The sequence below is a fragment of the Delphinus delphis genome, chromosome 5, assembly GCF_949987515.2.
Source record: "Delphinus delphis chromosome 5, mDelDel1.2, whole genome shotgun sequence".
NCBI classification, from domain to species: domain Eukaryota; kingdom Metazoa; phylum Chordata; class Mammalia; order Artiodactyla; family Delphinidae; genus Delphinus; species Delphinus delphis.
Genome location: NC_082687.1, coordinates 101984703 through 102004077, shown reverse-complemented (window position 1 = coordinate 102004077; position 19375 = coordinate 101984703). Strand labels below are relative to the sequence as shown.

At 56.1% G+C, this 19375-nt stretch overlaps 2 protein-coding genes across 5 annotated transcripts in view; one reads left to right on the top strand and one right to left on the bottom strand.

Annotated features, from left to right (window-relative positions):
- The window catches only part of STX18 (syntaxin 18), a 120728-nt gene extending 119770 nt beyond the window's left edge, over positions 1 to 958 (top strand). For all 3 annotated transcript variants that reach the window (XM_060012814.1, XM_060012815.1, XM_060012818.1), the window contains one exon: positions 278 to 958. In XM_060012814.1, the coding sequence (XP_059868797.1) occupies positions 278 to 373 (96 nt within the window). In that variant the 3' untranslated portion in view covers positions 374 to 958. The remainder of the gene's footprint in view (positions 1 to 277) is intronic.
- Positions 959 to 1224: 266 nt separating this feature from the next.
- The window catches only part of NSG1 (neuronal vesicle trafficking associated 1), a 32280-nt gene continuing 14129 nt past the window's right edge, over positions 1225 to 19375 (bottom strand). Inside the window, exons 4-6 of one of the 2 annotated variants that reach the window (XM_060012819.1) lie at positions 9721 to 9831; positions 2824 to 3059; positions 1225 to 1496 (exon numbers count right to left, since the gene is read on the bottom strand). In XM_060012819.1, coding sequence (XP_059868802.1) covers positions 2859 to 3059; positions 9721 to 9831 — 312 coding nt within the window. In that variant the 3' untranslated portion in view covers positions 1225 to 1496; positions 2824 to 2858. Of the gene's footprint in view, positions 1497 to 2459; positions 3060 to 9720; positions 9832 to 19375 lie in introns of those variants that run through there. The other variant, XM_060012820.1, reaches the window with a different exon arrangement.

Here is a 19375-nt window from a genome sequence, read left to right as displayed (position 1 = left end):
TCTGTGTGGGTTTAACCCTGGGGTGGACATGAGCCATTTTTCCTGGGAGAATTGTGCATGATCTCCACGTGATGACTAACCAGAGAGGGAGATGCAGCCCATTTGTCTAACAGACTTTAAACCCACTTTTTGGTTTTGCTTAATAATTAAGGCGTCTGTGCAAGGTAAGCATAGGGTTGAGCAGTCCACACAGTCGGAGCCCCACAGGGAGAGCATGTGCAGACGCACGAGGCAGTTGAGAGCCTTTCCAGCCTAACCCCTGTGCCCCGCCCCCCAGGCCATCAAGAACAACGCTGGCTTCCGCGTGTGGGTGCTCTTCTTCCTGGTGATGTGCTCCTTCTCCCTGCTCTTCCTCGACTGGTACGACAGCTAGGCGGCCACACCCGGCAGACGACGCGCTGGGCGCGCTGTCGCGGTCCCTGGCGTTGGAGCCATCAGTGGGGAGGGGGCACGGAGATATGTACTCACAAGAGGGACACCCGACTTGTGGTTTTAAGCCCATGTAGTAGCTGAAAAAGAAAACAACACAACTAAACGTGGTCTGCGTCACAAGCCTGCGGCCAGAGGGAAGGAACCGGGGGTGATTATTCCTGCACCTGATGGGGCCGCCCCGGGGAGCGGGGAGCCGCCTCCTCCGCAGGAGCCACGCGGGCCTCCTGCTCCACAGACGTCTCAGGCTTGGAGGCGGCGCTGGCCTTTCCCTCCCGGTGGCAGCAGGAAGAGCACTGGCCAGTAGCTTCTCACAGCACATGATGGATTGTTTCCTGGGCTTCCTGTCTGCCTCAGCCAACTGATACACAGACTCATCGCGCGGTAGAGAAGATGTCACCTTCGCCCTGGGAGTCTAGTGCATACAACTACAGCCATTTAATGTATTGTTGGTGGGTCCAAAGTTAGAAAGTCAGTGCGTGCCCACCTGCCTCCTGCCTGGGAAGAAGTGTGCGGACGGGGCCTGGCTCCCCTCAGAAATGCTGCCCCCAACACTCTCCTGATGGGTGGGCAGGGGGTGGGGAAGGCCCAACTTGCGGCCACTGGGGCCCACGGAGCTTCGTCCAGAGGAGGACTTGGGCCTCTCCACCCCCCAGAGCCCCAGGGATCAGGAACGCCTGCTTGTACTCAGGCACAAGGCACCTGCGGCCACATCTGTGCAGAAAGCGCCCGGTGCGCGTGGGCCCCCAGGGTGTGGGTTCGAGGGCTCTGCACAGACAGTCCGGGGAGCACCACGGGGATCCTGTGTTCTTTATTTGCACAGAGGGAAAATGTCAAAAGTTACATGTGAATGAGCTTACAGTCAATAAAATACATGTCTCCTAGAAAATACAAATAGGGCTGCCTTGACACTGCATTGACACGGGCTGGAATCTGCTGATAGACGCTGTCTCCACAGAAGTTCTGGCACGCGGTTATTGCTCTTATGCGTCGGCACAGCTTCACAACGTCCATGACTCTACGCCCACCCACTGCTCCGAGGTCATGGTCGTTGTTTCCAAACACCCCTGGTGATAAAATATACTGTATGTTTTGGAAGCACATTTCAGGAAACAGTAATGGAGTTGGCCATGACCACCATGCTTGTTCGCAACAGATCTTGCACTATTTGTCATTTATTTTTGATCTAAAAAAACAGTGAAACTTTTGACATGTCCACCAGAAACAACACATTTAAATAACATGGAAGAAAATGTCCATGAACGTCTTTTTTTCTATTTAATCATCTTACACACTTAGTTTATCTAACTGGCAATTTTGTAAACATATACTTTAATGTCAAGATTCAGGATGAAACATAATTGTCTTACAAAGATTGTGAATGAAAATGTCATAACTGGACTTGCAAGGTGCGACGCCAGCCCCCCTCCCAGCCTTTCCTGCCTGCTTCTTACATCAAAGGAGTTACATCTGTCCCACAAAATAAAAATTAAAGTAGCCTTGGCTTACCAGCAATTACACTTTCACTTTTCTCACCCAGCTAATTGTTTCAAAACTAAGTAGCTAATACACCTGTCGGTGCAAACTCATTCATAATAGATGTGAACAAAAGGGCCGGTAGGTTTCATTCCTACTCAGCCCGTCACAGAGCAGACAGACTAGCTACAGGGAGACGGGTTCTGCAGCCTGTGGCCCAGGGTCCCCTCTTCCCAGAGTCCCCACCTCACATGCTCTGACCCAGTCCACATGCACTGAGGGAAACACGGCTCCCCTGCCCAGCGGGCGCCCTCTGTACCGAGAGGCAGCCTTCTGCCTGCAGCAGTGACCCCTGCCCGAGCCGACCTGCCACAGCGCCTGCGCACTCAGGAGTGAGCACGGGGCAGGCGAGGGCACAACTGCGACCTGATGGCATCTTTCCTTCCTTCCCTCTGACACTCACTATGGTGCATCTTGACCACTGGCACTATTGCCATTGGCGGGAGGGGGGAAGAAACGTGCAGTACAGCTTGCTCTTAGCAAAGCAAGGGATCACTCTAGATATGGCTATGGTGTAAGGTCTGCAAACGGCAAGGTGGTTTTAAAAAAAAAAAACAATCCCACAAAATGCATCATTTATCTGAAGTCTGAACCCCTTGCATATCCAGTGTAAATTTATTTTTTGACAGCATCCAATAAATCCCAGTAAAGTTGCTAAATTAAGATTCTTTACCATGGCAAGTGGTGTCAGAGCTCTTTTAGCAGCGCTGATATGCCCTTGATTTTAGCCCATGGTCTGCAGCAAGCTGTATTCGCAGAGCAGCGTTAGCAAACAGAAGCAGTGGCACCATACATGAGTAGCCTCTAAATTACCAGTAATTCTATCTAATGAAATCTCCCTCAGAGTCCCTTCGTTACCTTCCAGCGACACTGTAAGGAACCTGCCCATCTCGCTAAGCGGATTTCTCAGCAGCCTCCGTCTCCTGCTCTGAGAGCTTCTCTTCGGACAGAACTGACATCCACGGCGACACCGAGCGGGTGATGCTCTGCTTGGCCAGGTTGTAGTGGTTGATGACGGTGTAAAATTTCTCCCGGGCGTTGGAGTCTTGCTCCGCATAGTAGCTCTCCAAGCCTTCTGGGATGCACTGGGTGTTCTGAAAGACAAGCCGCCCCCTGAGACGCACACACCGATGCAGGAGGGAGCCCGTGAGTCTCCAGGTAGCACCCAGCCCGTGGTCACTGAGCACCTCCCTGGGCTTGGAGGAAACTCAGAGATGAGCTGACTGCCTGACACTGATTGCATGGTAACAGGATGGACGTCTGTACGAGGCCGTGGCGACGGGACTTACACAGCGGGCCTTCCTGCTTCTTTAAAGATCTTACACTCGTGGCCATTGATTTTAAATCTCCTAGAAGACAATGGAACTTTTGACATGTCCACCAGAAGCAACATATTCAAACAGTGAAGGAAGGGAGTCAGAAAGGCTCCTGGGAGCAGGGGGTGGGGGCACTTGACCCAAAGGAGCCGGTCCTCGGGGCAGGAGGACAGGGACACAGGCTGAAGAGAGGCCCGCGGCCGGAGCAGAGGGTGCAGAGCCGCAGGACACAAATGCTGGGGAGAAGGCAAGGGTCGGGGGGTCAGGACACACCACCTACAAGGGCCTGGTAGGGAGCTGTGTGACCTGGAGATCCAGAGAGCCTAGGAAGCCACGAGGACCCCATGAGGGCATGTGAGGGTGGGGGGCTCTCGGGGGGCAGCTGTCTGCTAAGGGAGAGGCACTTCCCTACAGCCTGTGGAACCCGGGGGTGGGGAGGTTAGTCCCTAGCTCTCGTCTGCTCACCGGGGGTCTAGGGCCCCCCAAAAGTCAGGCTGCCTTCCCTTGTCCATCCAGCAGCCGGGCTAAGCCGCCACCCACCCCGTCTCCACATGTCGCTCGCCAGGCCCTGAGGAAGGGGTCGCGGGCTGCATTCTGCCTCCCCCTGCCCTTCTCCCAGTGGCAGGCAGGCGCATGGGGCCCAGCTCGTGACACGCTTCTCAGCCCTCCCGGCAGCCAGTAGAAGCCATGGGGCTAACTTCTGGCCAACGGGCTGTGAGGGGCTCCTGCCCTCCACCGCTCCCTTCTCAGCGGCTTTGATCGCCTGGACTAACCTGCCTGGAGAGGGACAACACCCTGGGGGCCGGCAGCGCAACACGACAGAATCGGGGCTCTAGGAGGACCTCAGGGAGCCCCACTGCCTGCCAGCTGCAGCTTTAATGAGAGAGAGAAACCTTCCATCTGGCGGAAGGCACGTTACCCGTGTCTCTAAGCAACCAAAGCATTACAGGAACGCCAAGGTCTGTCACACAGTGAAGGGAGACTGCAGTAACAAGGGTCCTGGGCCTTGGCTACCTTCAGTCACCAGGGAGACTTTTAAACCCCCTGATTCCCAGCACCGCCGCAGGATCCGGCTAGCACCCCCGAGCGGCATCTCAGCCGAGGCCACCTCGCTGGCAAGAGCGCAGCCAGGATTCCACCAACTCCTGGGGCTCAGAGGACACCCCGCGGCTCGATGCGCCCCTCTGCCTCTGGGCTGAGCAGTCTCCCAGCAGGGAGACCGTGACAGAGTCTCTGATGGCCACCAGGATGGCCGGTGGCGGCTACTGCCCTGTGGACGTGGGCGCCAGCCTGGGATGCACGGGGGGACCTCCTCTGGGAGCCCTGTCCCTGCCCGAGCCGGGTTTCTTTAGCCTCCGGAAGCTAAAGGCAGGTTAGCTCCGTCTCCCTGTTAAGGGGCTGCTCCTTGGAGTCTCTGCAGACCCAAGGCCCGTCTCCACATCCCAGCCCTGCCACCACACCGGTTCCTTCTGACAGGTGGCCAAGTGCCTTCCGGGCACGATGTCTCCCTGTGAGCTGAGATCTGTTAGTCCCATTTCAGTCACAGCAAGTGAGGCCCAGAGAGGGAAGGGACCACGGGGCAGCGTGGGAACCGAGCTCCAACCCGGGCCTCTGCTCAGTGCACTCCAGACGTCGTCCCACCACCCCCAAAGCTGCCGATGGTGACTGCTCAGCTCAAAGGCAGAACAGTGAGAAACAAGGCAGCGAGGTCCCCCCGGGGCGCCGGAGCAGGACTGTACGCCCTGGCAGCTTCAAGTTCAGCCAGCGTTCGTGAGGCCCCAGCCAGGCACACCCGGTCCCGCCTGGGCTCTCAGCATCCTCAGAGGTGGGTGTGGCGGAGCTCCGTCCGCAGGGCTCAGGAGGCTGGGCTGGAGCGGGGAGGTGCTGCCCGGGAGGAGCTGCTGAGGCCAGGACCAGGGGAACCCGGTGAACGCCACAGCCTTCGTCAAGCCCTCTTCGGGCACCAGGCGGGCAACGTCACCCAGTGGACCCGGAGGCCTCCCCGGTGTGCGGGCCCATTTGCCCGGTATCAGGAGCAGCCGCACAGGGCCGAACACATGATTTGTGGACGAGAGAAGGGACCACGTCTCAGTCTCAGAAAAGCTCCCGTTTGAGCCACCGCAGAGGCTGGGCCGAGTGTGACCCAGGGCCTCCCGTTCCACCTGTAAGTGAGCGAGCTCCCTCTCCGTCCGGACGCTTCTTACAGGGGTCACCAGCCCTGTGTCTGCGAAAAGGAGTGTCAGCCTGAGGTTAACAGGCTCTCCCACAGGTGGGCTGCCCATCGGGTGCAGAGCAGCTCACACCAGTTCTGGGCCAGGCCCTGGGGATCCCACAGGCCCTGCAGCCCCGTGCCCACCCCGTGGCCTCCAATCAGGATCCAGCTCTGCCGCTCACACTAGGAAGGGGCAGCTGTGGCCACTCGGCAGAGGGAGGGCAGCGCTACCTGGCGTGGTTACTGGCGGATGTGATGGCGCCATGGCTGGTCCAGCCCTGGCCCACCTGGCTGCTATTCCATCACTCATGGGTCTGGGAGGATGGGAGGTGGTGAAGGAAGGGATGTGGTTTGCGGGCAGGGGGCTTTAGACAGCTCTGGGATTTGCCAGAGGTTTATAAATAAGTTGAATTTGACAGCAGATCCATCCATCCTCCTCTGTTCCCTGAGCCAGGGCTTCTCAGAGATGCGTGGCTCACTGCCGCTGGTTTAGTGAAGATGGAAGGGAAAATAATAAACGCGTGCTTTCCCCGCAGCCCTGATACCACCCTGCCCCATGGAGAACTGGTCTCCTTACCAGGTCACTGACCCTGAAATACAGACTAGAAACACCTGCCAGCTAGCTACTTCCAGGAGAGAAGTGACAAAGGGACGCAGTGTGTTTACGGCCCGGTGCCGCTGTACGCAGCGTTTCTGTGGGCTGAGGCCGGCAGGAGCAGGAGGTCACGTTACAGGGCGAGGTCACGTTTTCTGCCTGAGCCTCAGTCCCCTCGACTATAGAAAGGAGCTGATGAGTCACCGCCCGGGCTGCTGTGAAGACTGCAGCCAGCGCAGCACAGCGGACAGCAAGGATTAAAAGCCCACGGGGGCACCGCTGAGGTCATGCATGCCCTTCTGTCATCGGCGTCCTGAGCCCGGCCACGCCTGGGCACTGGGGAGCCGGGCCACTCTGCAGGGGCAAACCGTCTGTTCAGCCCAGGGCCGGCCCTGCAGGTGAACTGGCCCCTGTCCAGCAGGCCAGCGGCCACCCTCCTCCCCCACCTGCACTGCCACCTCCCCTTCACTCTGTCCTTGCCACCAGCACAGGGTCTGGCAAGACATTCTGAGGCCACCAACACCTGCTGGGCAGTGACTGACTCTGCTCCAGGCTAGGCCAGGCCTCCAGATGGGATGGGGCATCCCTGCCCTCCAGGCACCCAGGACAGACGGTCCCGCTGCCACCCACACAGCGAGGCTGTAAGACAGGGGTGCTGGGGAGGCACTGCGGGGGGGGGGGCGTGCTGGCGGCAGGCAAGACCCCGGGGGGAAGACGGTTTCCAGGGGTGTCCGGGAGCCACGCAGGAGTAGGATGGGGTGGGAGCTCCGGGGAAGCTGCGACCTGCCCCCTTTGGCTGGAGAGACCCCAGCAGAAACACATGTCAGCTGTGGGTGAGCTCAGGGAGGTCACAGAGCTTCTAAGGTGAAACGATAACTGGACGGGTGAGGGAACCCAGGAAAGTGTCCCAACAGCCCTGGCCCACGGTCCAGGAGGCCTAGCTATTAAACCTCACATGCGAGCTCCCCGACAGCACGTCAGCCTACGAGGAGCACCCAACTGTAAACACCTTGTAGGGTCTGGGGCAGTTTCCTCCCATTATGTTTAAGACCTTTCTGTAACACTCACCCAGTGCCTTCATGGTTTAAAAAAAAAAAAACAGAAACCTAGGATCGTCCCCAGCCCACATCTGCCTTTTTAAATCCCCTCGTGACACTCCTCACCTTGGGGCCCCCTGCAAGAGGCTGGCCCGCGCCCCTCTACGCATCCCAGAAGCTCGGGCGCCTGTGCCCATCAGCCCTTCCCTCGGGGCCCGGGGTCAGCAGGCCCGGCCCAGTCTGTCCTCAGCACAAGCCCAGCCCACAGCAGGTCCACACCAGCACCCCCTGCTCATTCGGGTCCCAGCCTGGACGAGCACCGTGCTCCCCCAGGAAGGGGTGGCCACAGGCACACGGTCCCCCACGTATTCCTTCTTGCCTAACTTGGCAGCATCCACGTCATCTGGACGTCGGTCTGCTGGCTTGCTGCTAGAACGTGAGCTCCGAGGGCAGGCCCCTGACACACCCTGTGCCCCGTGGCACGCCCAGCACCCCACCACGCACACAGAAGGTGGCAGTTACTAAACAGATGCCGAGTAAAGAAGGACATGCAGGGTGTGACTTCGGGTACGACGTCTCTGTACTCAACTTCCTGTTGGTAAAAGGGGGTCTAATGGCATCTACCCCACAGGGTTTCTGGGAGCATCAGAGATCCTAGTTAAAAGCTCCTTGTAAACTATCGGGTGGTGGCATGTGATGCACATGTACGAACACGCAGAAAGGAGGGAGGAAGGGGACACACACACGCTCACACCTTCCCTCCTCCAGCCTTAGCCCGAGGGCCGTGGGATACAGGGCAGCAGCTCCCCGGCCCTCCCAGTGACCTTCTCCAGGAAGGACACCACCCATTAGATGCCAGTGGAAAATGCCAAGTCCCCCGAGGCGGAACAGTCTCTCAGGGGCTCTAAATTCCCAAGGCTGGCTGTGCACCGGAACCACCTGCAGAGCCTTTCAAACAGGCACACACCTGCCGTCCAAAGCTGCTGTGAGTCCGAGGACTGGGCCTCATCTCCCCGGCTCCACCTGGACCAGGTTATCTAGCAGAACCTGGCCTTGCAGGACAGGGAAGGCAGTTTGGACCCACTCCTGCCTCCGTCTCAGGCACAGAGAGAACGAGCCCGGAAGGAAGCCCTGCATCTTCCTGGTGAGGCTGTGGCCGCAAGTATGGGAGCCGTCTGCCTGGACAAGGACTCCAGTCCCCAGGGAAGTGGTCCTCCGCACACCCGGCTTCCCTCAGGGCGCGGCTCCTGCGTCACCTTGGCTCCTCCTCCTTGACCTCAGGTCCTCCCCCCCCACCCCACCCCCGCCTCCCAGATTCACTCCTGCTCCATCCGCAGCACCCAGACAGGTCTAGACCCGCACCTCTTCCTTGGTCGCCTGCAGCAGCCTCCTGTCCCTCGCTTCCAACTGGCAGCCTCCCCAGCCACCCAAGTGGCCATCCCATCACCTCCCTCTCCTCCAGCGGCCTCTGGCCGGCACTCCAGTCTGGCCACAGCTGGCTCTTCCCCAACAAGGACTACGTACGGACCGGCCCAGCCAGCACCTGTGCGCTGCTCCTCCCCTCACCCACCTGGCTCAGCCCTGCCGTCCTCCAGCATCAGCTCATGTGCTGCCCTCCTCGAAGTCCCAGCCCTCCTTTAAACCATGTTGTCTCCTGAGCCTCCCAACAGATCATAACTCCTCCAGCCGCAGCCCGGGGTGTGCACAGGCTGGTGGAAGGGGCCGGAGGCTTCGCCCTGCCCAGACGCCCTTCCCCAGGTCCCTGCACGGCGCCCCCACGGGCCTCTTACGTGGTGGGCACAAAACGCACACTCGCTGAGCACAGAAGGGCTCAAGTGTCAGAAGCCTTGAAGCCGTGGAAGGAGGAACCCATACAAGGGCCTGTGTCCCTCACATCAGCAGCTCCCAAACCGCAGCTGCCCAGTGGCAGCAGGCCACCGGGCTTGTTCTGCTCGTGCCCAGCAGCACACAGGGCCGGGTTCTGCTTTCATTCCAGCAGCGCCAAATCCTGGGACTGATCATGTTCTCCTCTTCGCACTGGCTCTGGGAAGTTCAGAACCAAAAGGGGGCCCAGGTGCTGAGTGTATGGGACACGGGAGCAAGTCCACAGCCCGTGCGTTTCACTCCCGCTTCCTTCACCCCACCCCCTCACTTATTTTCTCCCCTTAATCCTGCGGCCCCAAGTGTCTGCTTCTCTGCCACTTGGAGCCTTTGGGGAAGGAGGCATCATCACATCAGCAAAGCGAGCATGGAGCATGGAGAGCCCAGCAGCATGGCGGGCAGACCAGGGTCTGCGGTCGGGGGGCTGGGGTCGCCCGGCCCTGCTCCCAAACCCCTGAGTGGTGGTGCAAGTCTTCCTCTCCCGGGACCTCTGCTTCCTGGCATGTCCCCTCATCACTCACTGCCCACCCAGGGGATGTGCTAGGCCTGCAGACAGGAGCCTCCCTTTCACAGGCCCCGCCGTGACCCCGCTTCCCTGCCCCCAGGTCCCCATGAGGAGCTCCCGCCAGGCCCCTGCCGCTCTAGCCCTGTTGTGAGCCACGCGGGGGGACAAGGCGCAAAGGCATCGGGGGCCCAGGGGGTGGGGGGGCTTACCTTGAGGACGAAGCCGTCGGGGCAGGCACGGTCATACTTGTACACCTTGTAGACAACCAGGAAGACGACACAGGTGAGGAAGGCCAGGGCAAAGAGCACCAGCACGGACACCTGTGGGGGGGGCGGGGCCGTCAGCACGGCTGAGGGGGCGGCCACGCAGACACACCCACACACAGATGCACACAGACACACAGGCCCGCGGGCCACTGTACACGGCCACCGTCTCCGGAAGGAGGCACGGAACACAGAACCGGGAGGCCTCTGGTGAGAAGCAGTCAGCAGAGTCACTTTACACTGGACTACTTTTTGTACCATTTTCATTTTTTCACCACAAGCTGCATCACCTTAATTTTAAATTAGCCATTTCTAGTATTCCAGGCCTTGCATAGAGAGCTCGGGGTACAGGTGACGATCAGGCCTCATGGACATCGGACACACCATCGAGCCGTGGGTGTGGGCTGCCCTTCTGACGCTGTGGGTCACCACAGTGACGCATCAGCCAATGGCTAATCAGCTGTTCCAGAGACACCCCTGAGCCCTGGACACCAGCCCTGCCCTTGACCTGGGGCCAGCTGGGCAGGACAGAAGACCCTCCCGGGCCCCCATCACCTCCACTCTGGACAGTTTCCTGCGTGTTCGGTTAGAGCCTGTCCTCCCCACCCTGGAGGGCGGTCCCCATTAGCATGGGGACTCGGCCTTCTGCACCGTGGCTGGACCACGGGACGTACTCAGTAATGTCGGCAGATGACTCATGACAGCCCGTGAGCAGAATGGGCCAGCGATGGGAGACCTCCCCGCTGCAGGGCCTGGGGCACGGGGGACGAAATGATGCTGCATCTGGCCTTGAAGGTGCTCCCTGGCTGCTGGGAGCCGCTGGGCAGGGGCGAGAGCGTGTCCTGGGCTGAAAGGGCGTGCAGAGGCCCTGCGGGTCAGGTCGGGAGGTGTGACCAGGAACCGCAGCACCCAGGCCCCCAGCCCAGCCCCACTACTCCCTCTCTTCTCCCCACACGGCCACCCTGGCCACCGGCCACTGCTGCCCGGGCTACGAGTCCCCACCTCCAACCACCCAGCTCACGCTCACTGCAGCCTGGGCGACACCCGTCCCCTCTGTGCCCCCCACCCAGGGAAGCAAACAAGGAGTCTCTGTGTCACCCCCAAGGAGGCCCTTCCTGCCCATCTCTGTCCTCTACCCCCCGTTCTTCCCGTGACCCCTCACCTGGGCTGTCAGGGCTGTCACCCTCTAGCCACTCCAGCCTGTCTGGACAACCCGCCTGCACGTGGAGCCTGAGTCTGACAAGGGGACACAGGGTGGCGCCGCGGCTGCCTCAAGGCCCAAAGCACCCCCAGGGAAGATGCCATCTGGGTTCTGGTGGCCACTATGGCACGTGGGCAAGGACAAGACCACCCGGCCCAGGTGGGCAGCCCGGGGAGACCGCAGAGGAGCTGAGCATGGAGCTGGGTAACAAAGGAGGCTGAATCTGAGGAAGAGGAGGGGGCAGTGGCCCTGGGGACACGCGGCGGCCGAGGGAGCAGCAGAGTATGTGCGGGGCTTTGCGACAGGGGTGGCAACCCTGCCGGTGCCCGGCGCCCAGGAGGGGCAGCCAGATTCTGGGTAAGTCACCCCACTCCTCTAGGCCCAGGCTCCTGCCAGCCAACGGCAGTGAGAGGCCCCAGCACCCGGGGCTGGTGGGAGGACGGCACCTAGGCACAGTGAATGCTCTGGAAGGAAGCGTTTGCTGTTGTTGTGCAGCTGTCACCACAGCCATTCCCTTGCTCACTCGGGTCACACAGCTGACAGATGCAGAGCTGGACTCTCGGCCCAGGCCGCACAGCCTCCCCCAGGCCCTCCGCCCTATCCTACCTGAGCCCCTCCCCACATTCACCTGACTACTGCTCACCCAAATCTGCCCTGCCTGGGACGCAGCTACCCACTGGCGGCCCCTGGGGGCAGCAAGGCCCACTTCAGCAGCTCCTTCCACAGTCTAGAATAGCAGGGTTGTCCATAGGGAGAGCCGTATTTAAAATAACTGAACTCCTTCGTAACCCTCTATATTCTATTTTGGGCATTTGAAAACATTATTCCAAGAAGAGGTCCATGGCGCACAACAGGTTAAGAAGCCCTGTTAGAATATGTCTTCCTCAATAAAATATTAGCGAACTGAATTCAACTACACGTTAATAAATACATGCACCATGATCAAGTGGGATTCATTCCATGGTTGCAAGGAATGTTCCAACATCCACAAAATCTATGTGACATATCACAGTAACAAAATGAAGGATAAAAATCATATGACCGTCTCAACAGATGCAGAAAAAGCATGTGACAAAATTCAACGTGCATTTATGATAAAAACTCTCAACAAGTGGGTATGGAGGGAATGTACATAATAAAGGCCATCTATGACAAGCCCACAGCTAACAGCATACTCAATGGTGAAAAGCCGAAAGCTTTTCCTCTAAGATCAGGAACAAGAAAGGGATGGCCACTCTTGCCAGTTTTATTTAACATAGTATTACAAATCCTAGCCAGGACAATTAGGCAAGAAAAAGAAATAAAAGGCATCCAAATTAGAAAGGAAGAAGTAAAACTGTTACAATTTGCAAATGACAAAGTATCTATAGAAAACCCTAAAGACCACCAAATAACTGTTAGAACTAATCAACAAAGTTGCAGGATACAAAATCAACATACAAAAAAATCGATTGCATTTCTATACACTAATAAGTGAGCTATCAGAAGAGTAATTAAGAAAACAATCCCACTTACAATTGCATCTCCAAGAATAAAATATCTAGGAATAAATTTAACCAAGGAGGTAAAAGACCTGTACACTGAAAACTATTTATAAGTCAGTGATGAAAAAAAACTGAAGAAGACACAAAAAAATGGAAAGATATTCTGTGCTCATGCACTGGAAGAATGAATATTGTTAAAATGTCCACACTACCACTACCCAAAGCAATCTACAGATTCAATGCAATCCCTATCAAAATTACATATTCGTTTTTCACAGAAATAGAATAAACTATCTTCCAATTTGTGTCAACCATAAAACAGCCAAAGCAATCTTAAGAAGAAGAAAACCGGAGGCATCATGCTCCTTGATTTCAAACTATATCACAAAGGTATTCAAAACAGTGTGGTAGTGGTGTAAAAACAGACACATAGACTATGGAACAGAGAAGAGAGCCCATAAATCAACCTACATGTGTATGGTCAATTAGTTTATGACAAAGAGCCAAGAATATAAAACAGGGAAAGAACAGTCTCTTCAATAAATGGTGCTGGGAAAACTGGAGAGCCTCATGTAAAAGAATAAAACTCAACCACTAACACCACATCCAAATATTAACCCAAGATGGATTAAAGACTTGAACGTAGGACCTGAAACCAGAAAACGCCTAGAAGAAAACGCAGGTGATGAGCTCCTTGACATTGGTCTTGGTAAGGATTCGTTGTATTTGACCCCAAAAGCAAAAGCAACAAAAGCAAAAATAAACAAGCAGGACTCCATCAAGCTGAAAAGCTTCTGCACAGCAAAGGAAATCATCAACAAAATTAAAAAGCAACCTACTGAATGGGAAGGAATATCTGTAAATCATATATCTGATAAGGGGTTAATATAAAAATATATAAAGAACTCATAGAACTCTAGAGCAAAACCCAAAGAATCCAACTAAAAAATGGGCAGAGGAACTGCATAGACACTTTTTTCCGGAGAAGACATACAAATGGCCAACAGGTACATGAAAAGGTGCTCAACATCACTAACCATCAGAGAACTGCAAATCAAAACCATAATGAGATATCACCTTACATCTATTAGAATGGCTATTTTCAAAAAGAAAAGAAATAATAACGGTCGGAAAGGACGCAGAGAAAAGGAAACTCTCGTGCAATATTGGTGGGAATGTCAACTGGTGCAGCCACTACGGAAAACAATTCAGAGGTTCCTCAAAAAACTAAAAATAGAACTACCGGGACTTCCCTGGTGGCACCGTGGTTAAGAATCCGCCTGCCAATGCAGGGGACACAGGTTCGAGCCCTGGTCCGGGAAGATCCCACATGCCACGGAGCAACTAAGCCCGTGCGCCACAACTACTGAGCCTGTGCTCTAGAGCCTGCAAGCCACAACTACTGAGCCCACGTGCCACAACAACTGAAGCCCACGCACCTAGAGCCTGTGCTCCGCAACAAGAGAAGCCACCACAATGAGAAGCCCACGCACTGCAATGAAGACCCAACACAGACAAAAATAAATCAAAAAATGAATTTGCACAAAAAAAAAGAACTACCATGTGATCCAACAATCCCACTTCTGGGTATTTATCTGAAGGAAATGAAAAAACTAACTTGAAAAGATGTCTGCACCCCCATGTTTACTGCAGCATTATTTACAATGGCCAAGATACAGAAGCAACCTAAGTTGCTTGGATAAAGATGTGGTATATATATTCAACGGACTATTATTCAGTCATAAAAAGAAGGAAATCTTGCCATTTGTAACAACATGGGTGGACCTTGAAGGCATTACACTAAGTGAGATAAGTCAGACCAAGTAAAACAAATACTGTTCAAGCTCACTTATATGTGGAATCTTAAAAAAAAAAAGAAACTGAGCTCATAAATACAGAGATAAAATTGGTGGTACCAGAGGCGGGGGGGTGGGGGAAATGGGTGAAGGGGGTCAAAAGGCACACACTTCCAATTAAAGATAAATAAGTCCTGGGGATGTAGTATAAAGCATGGTGACTACAGTTAATAAAACTGTGCTGCGTATCTGAAAGTGGCTAAGAAAGTAGCTCTTAAAAGGTCTCATCACAAGAAAAAATACTGTAACTGTGTGGTGACAGATGTTAACTAGACTTACAGTGTGATCATTTCTCAATACACACAAATATTGAATCATTCTGTTGCACAGCTGAAACTAAAATATTGCTATATGTCAACTACATTTCAATTTTTTAAAAAAGAGTATAGGGACTTCCCTGGTGGCGCAGCGGTTAAGAATCTGCCTGCCAATGCAGGGAACATGGGTTCGAGTCCTGGTCCAGGAAGATCCCACATGCCGCAGAGCAACTAAGCCCGTGCGCCACAACTACTGAGCCTGCGCTCTAGAGCCCGCAAGCCACAACTACTGAGCCCGCGTGCCACAACTACTGAAGCCCACACGCTTAGAGCCCGTGCTCCGCAACAAGGGAAGCCACCACAATGAGAAGCCCGCGCACCGCAACGAAGAGTAGCCCCTGCTCGCCGCAACTAGAGAAAGCCAGCGTGCAGCAACAAAGACCCAATGCAGCCAAAAATAAATAAAATGAATAATTTTTTTAAAAAATTTAATTTAATTAAAAAAAATTTAAAAGAGTATAATCTCAAGTCTTGGAGAGACGTGCATCCTTAAACCTATCCCTTGAATCAGAAGCCACGTGGGGTTTGGTTCACAGTACCCCATCTGTTTAGGTATAAAAAGAACCCCCCCCTCTCTCCGCAGGACTGTGGGGAACCACCTCCTCAGGGCCGTCCTCCTGGAACCTGGCCTGGGCCTTCCATCCAGGATTCCTGGGCCCGATGGCCAAGGAGCTCACAGAACTGAGAAATGAGAACACGACAGTCCCCCAAGCAGCCCAGGGAGAAGGCAAAGGAATAGATCCCCAGAGAATCAGCAGGAGGCATGGGGCATGGCAAACCCCAGCCCCCAACGGCGGGCTGTCCCCCTCCCCCCTCCACGCCTCCGTGAACCCCGGGCCTCTCCCGGGCCCCAGAGTCTGCTCGGAGCTGGAAAGCACCCTGTGGGGAGTGGGTGGAGAAATGAGGGTTCACATTTCCCTACATGGCATGGTGTCCCCTGCAGTCACCACGGCCTGAGAGGCCTGAGAAGTGAGCCACAGGCCTTTCCAGGAAGATCCCCAGCTGGCTCCGAACTGGATCCTGGCTCTGCTACCCGCCACCTGTGTGACGAGCAGGTCGCCTGCGCATCTTGTCTCTGAAGAAGGGACAAGGCCTCATACTCTTACACGTTTATCAAGAGAATGAAAAGCTATCAAGGGCTGGAGAGCATGTTGCCAGCCCCATGTGCTGCACCCCAGTCAAGGTTGAATTGTGCCCCAACCCCCCCAAAAAAAGTGGAAGCCCTAAGCCTGGCACCTGTGAATGTGACCTTATTTAGAAATAGGGTCCTTGCAGGGGTGATTCAATTAACTGAGGTCATTCGGGTGAGCCCTAATCCAGTATGACTGTGTCATGAAAAGGGGACATCTGGACACAGAGGTGCACACACATGGCCACGTGAAGACGGAGGATGGAGTGATGCACCTTCAAGCCACGGAGAGCCAGGGACTGCCGGCAACGCCCCGCCCCGCCCCAGGAGCCAGGAGGAGGCACGGAAGTGTTCTCCCCCGGAGGCTTCAGAGCACACCTGCTGGTACCTCAGTCTTGGACCTCTGGCCTCCAGAACCGGGAGACAATACATCTCTGCTGTTGGAGTCCCCCAGTCGATGTACTTTGTCCCGGCAGCCCTAGCAAACTAACACAGCCCCTAACACCAAGGCTGTTTTAGGCCCTGAGTGGTCAGCACTGGCTCACCTCCCCCGGAGGTCGCCCTTGTCCCTTCCCCAGCATGGCCAGGCTGGCGGCCTTCCCTCTTCCTCGCCAAAGCCCTGGCCAGGCCCACTGCCTCCCGGAGGGCTCTGGAACGTGCCAGCCTCTCTGGACACCGAGAGCGCATGTGTCCCCCATAACCCAGTATCTACCATTTCCTGAGTCAAGTGACATGAAACTCTGTCCCAGTTTGGAGAGTTTCATGAACCTCCCTCACCTCCCACCCCCATGAGACAATTAAGAATATTCCAGAACAGAATGTGAAATCACTTAGCCAGACATACCTGTTTCCTCCAGGCCCTGGGAGTACCCTCTGGCTTTCTCCACATGGGCACACCACGGCTGTAAGCACCCTGGAGAGCCCTGATCGCCCGAGGCTCCATCTTTCCGCCAATTCTGAAATACTCTGGCCAAGAGACAAGCCACCCATCCACTACCCGTTGTGTGTCAAGCACCCTGGGTTCTAGGCCTGCTCGGCCAACACACACAGTGACTCTGGAAAGGGCATCTGGCCCCTGACCCTCAGTCCCCTCTCAGCTGTGAAGGGGGGGCACCCACATTTACAGTGGGGTGTCCAGGAGACCTGGGCAGAGCAGCCCCTCACTGAACAACATAAGCCCCACTCCCTCAGGGCTGTGGTCTCAGAGCAAGGAAGATGCCTGGAGACCATCAAATCCAGCACCTTCCTGTACACGTGACGGAGGCCCAGCCACTGAAAAGGCAGCACCTCCAACGGGAACAATGGGACGCACAGGTGGCCGAAAAGCCCGCGGCGCACACAAGAGGAGGGGCAGCCATCACCTCAGTGACCCGACCTGAGCACAGAAAAGGCCCCAACGGCGCTGTGTACCAGAATCACAGGAGCCTCCAAGGATCCCGGTACGCGGACCCCAGACCGGGAGATCCCAGACCGGGAGACCCCAATACCCGGACCCCAGACCGGGAGAGTCCAGACCGGGAGACCCCGATACCCGGACCCCAGACCGGGACACCCCCATACCCGGACCCCAGACCGGGAGACCCCAATACCCAGACCCCAGACCGGGAGATCCCCATACCCGGACCCCAGACCGGAGACCCCGATACCCGGACCCCAGACCGGGAGATCCCCATACCCGGACTCCAGACCGGAGACCCCGATACCCGGACCCCAGACCGGGAGATCCCCATACCCGGACCCCAGACCGGAGACCCCGATACCCGGACCCCAGACTGGGAGATCCCAGACCGGGAGACCCCAATACCCAGACCCCAGACCGGGAGATCCCCATACCCAGACCCCAGACCGGGAGATCCCAGACCGGGAGACCCCATACCTGGACCCCAGACTGGGAGATCCCAGACCGGGAGACCCCAATACCCAGACCCCAGACCGGGAGATCCCCATACCCGGACCCCAGACCGGAGACCCCGATACCCGGACCCCAGACAGGGAGACCCCAGACCGGGAGACCCCAATACCCAGACCCCAGACCGGGAGATCCCGATACCCGGACCCCAGACCGGAGACCCCGATACCCGGACCCCAGACAGGGAGATCCCGATACCTGGACCCCAGACCGGGAGACACCAATACCCGGACCCCAGACCGGGAGACCCCGATACCCGGACCCCAGACCGGGAGCAACACCCAGGCATCAGTATGTGAGCCCACCCCCCAGCCCCAAACACCTCCTGTGTTCTCAGCCTTGCTGAGAACCGTGGGGGTGAACAGTGGATCCCACTTTTGCATCGAACTTCTGCAGCCAGGGGGCTCCTGAGCTCCCACCCAAGCTCTGCCCTGTTGCACCAAAACACCATACTGATGGCAGCTCCAGAAACTTCGTTGCCTCTGCACTACGTACGGTAGGCGGTTTAAATAAAGCTTGTACACTCCTACGACAGCACCTGCAAGGCCACGTTACTGACTGCATCTTACCAACGGGGCAACGGAGGCTCAGACATGTAGACGACTAGGCCAAGGGAAGCCGGCTGATACCCTACAGGTATCCAGGTCCTAATCCCTGGAACCTGCATATGCCACTTTACATGGTAAAAGGGACTCTGCAGATATGATCAAGTCAAGGGTCTTGAGATGGAAGATTATCCTGGATTATCCAGAGGGGCCCTCAGTGGAACCACAGGCGCCCTTATAAGAGGGAGGCAGAGGGTGAATCTGCCACAGAGGAGACGCCGATGGGAAGATAGAGCAGAGAGAGATTGGAGATGCTGTGCTGCAGGCTTTGCAGATGGAGGGAGGAGCTGCAAGCCAAGGAATGCAAGCAGCACACCTCCAGAGGCTGCAAGAGGAAGCACAGCCAGTGCGACTGATTCAGGACCTCTGGCCTCCAGGACTGTCAGAGAATGAATGCGTGTGGTTTTACGCCACTCAGCTGCCCCAGGAAACTAATTCACCTCCTTGCAAGCCCACCTCCCCATAGACCGAGCCCCTGCGGGCAGGGCTGAAACCACACAATAGGCAGAGGGAGACGAGTGAATGAGTCAGTGGGTGGATGCAGCTGGCAGGTAGCCCATCCCCCAGTGAGGACTTACAGGGCAGCCCTTGGGTGCCAGGAGCCAACCCAGAGCATCTACACATCAAGTGGAACATAAATTCAGTTTACCGGGGTTTATTAAGGAAATGATCATGCGCAGGAAGGGGGCAGGACCCCGGGCAGCTCTGCCCTCCAGGGTCCCCCGGAGGCCGGGACCCGGGTGGACGGGCAGTACCCAAACCTGCCACTGTCCTCTCCGGGTGGGGCTGTGGGTCTGGGGGCCAGGGATGAAGGCGATGGAGGCCCTTGGTTGGCAGAAGGGTGTTTCCTTAGAGGCAGGGCCTTTGTTTCAGGGCCGACATCTCTATCAGGCACACAAAACCCAGTGCTGGGGCCCGCGATGCTTTTAGTGACCCCAGAAAATGGTTTTAACTTTTGCTTCAAAACCAGAAAAAAAAATAGTAATGAATCCAGCCTGGATTATATTCATCTTTAGTCCAAGACAGTCATAAGATGTTTTTTGTTTTTTTTTTTTAAGGAGGAAAGGGCCCACAAAGGCAAAAGTGTCTTGGGCCCCAAG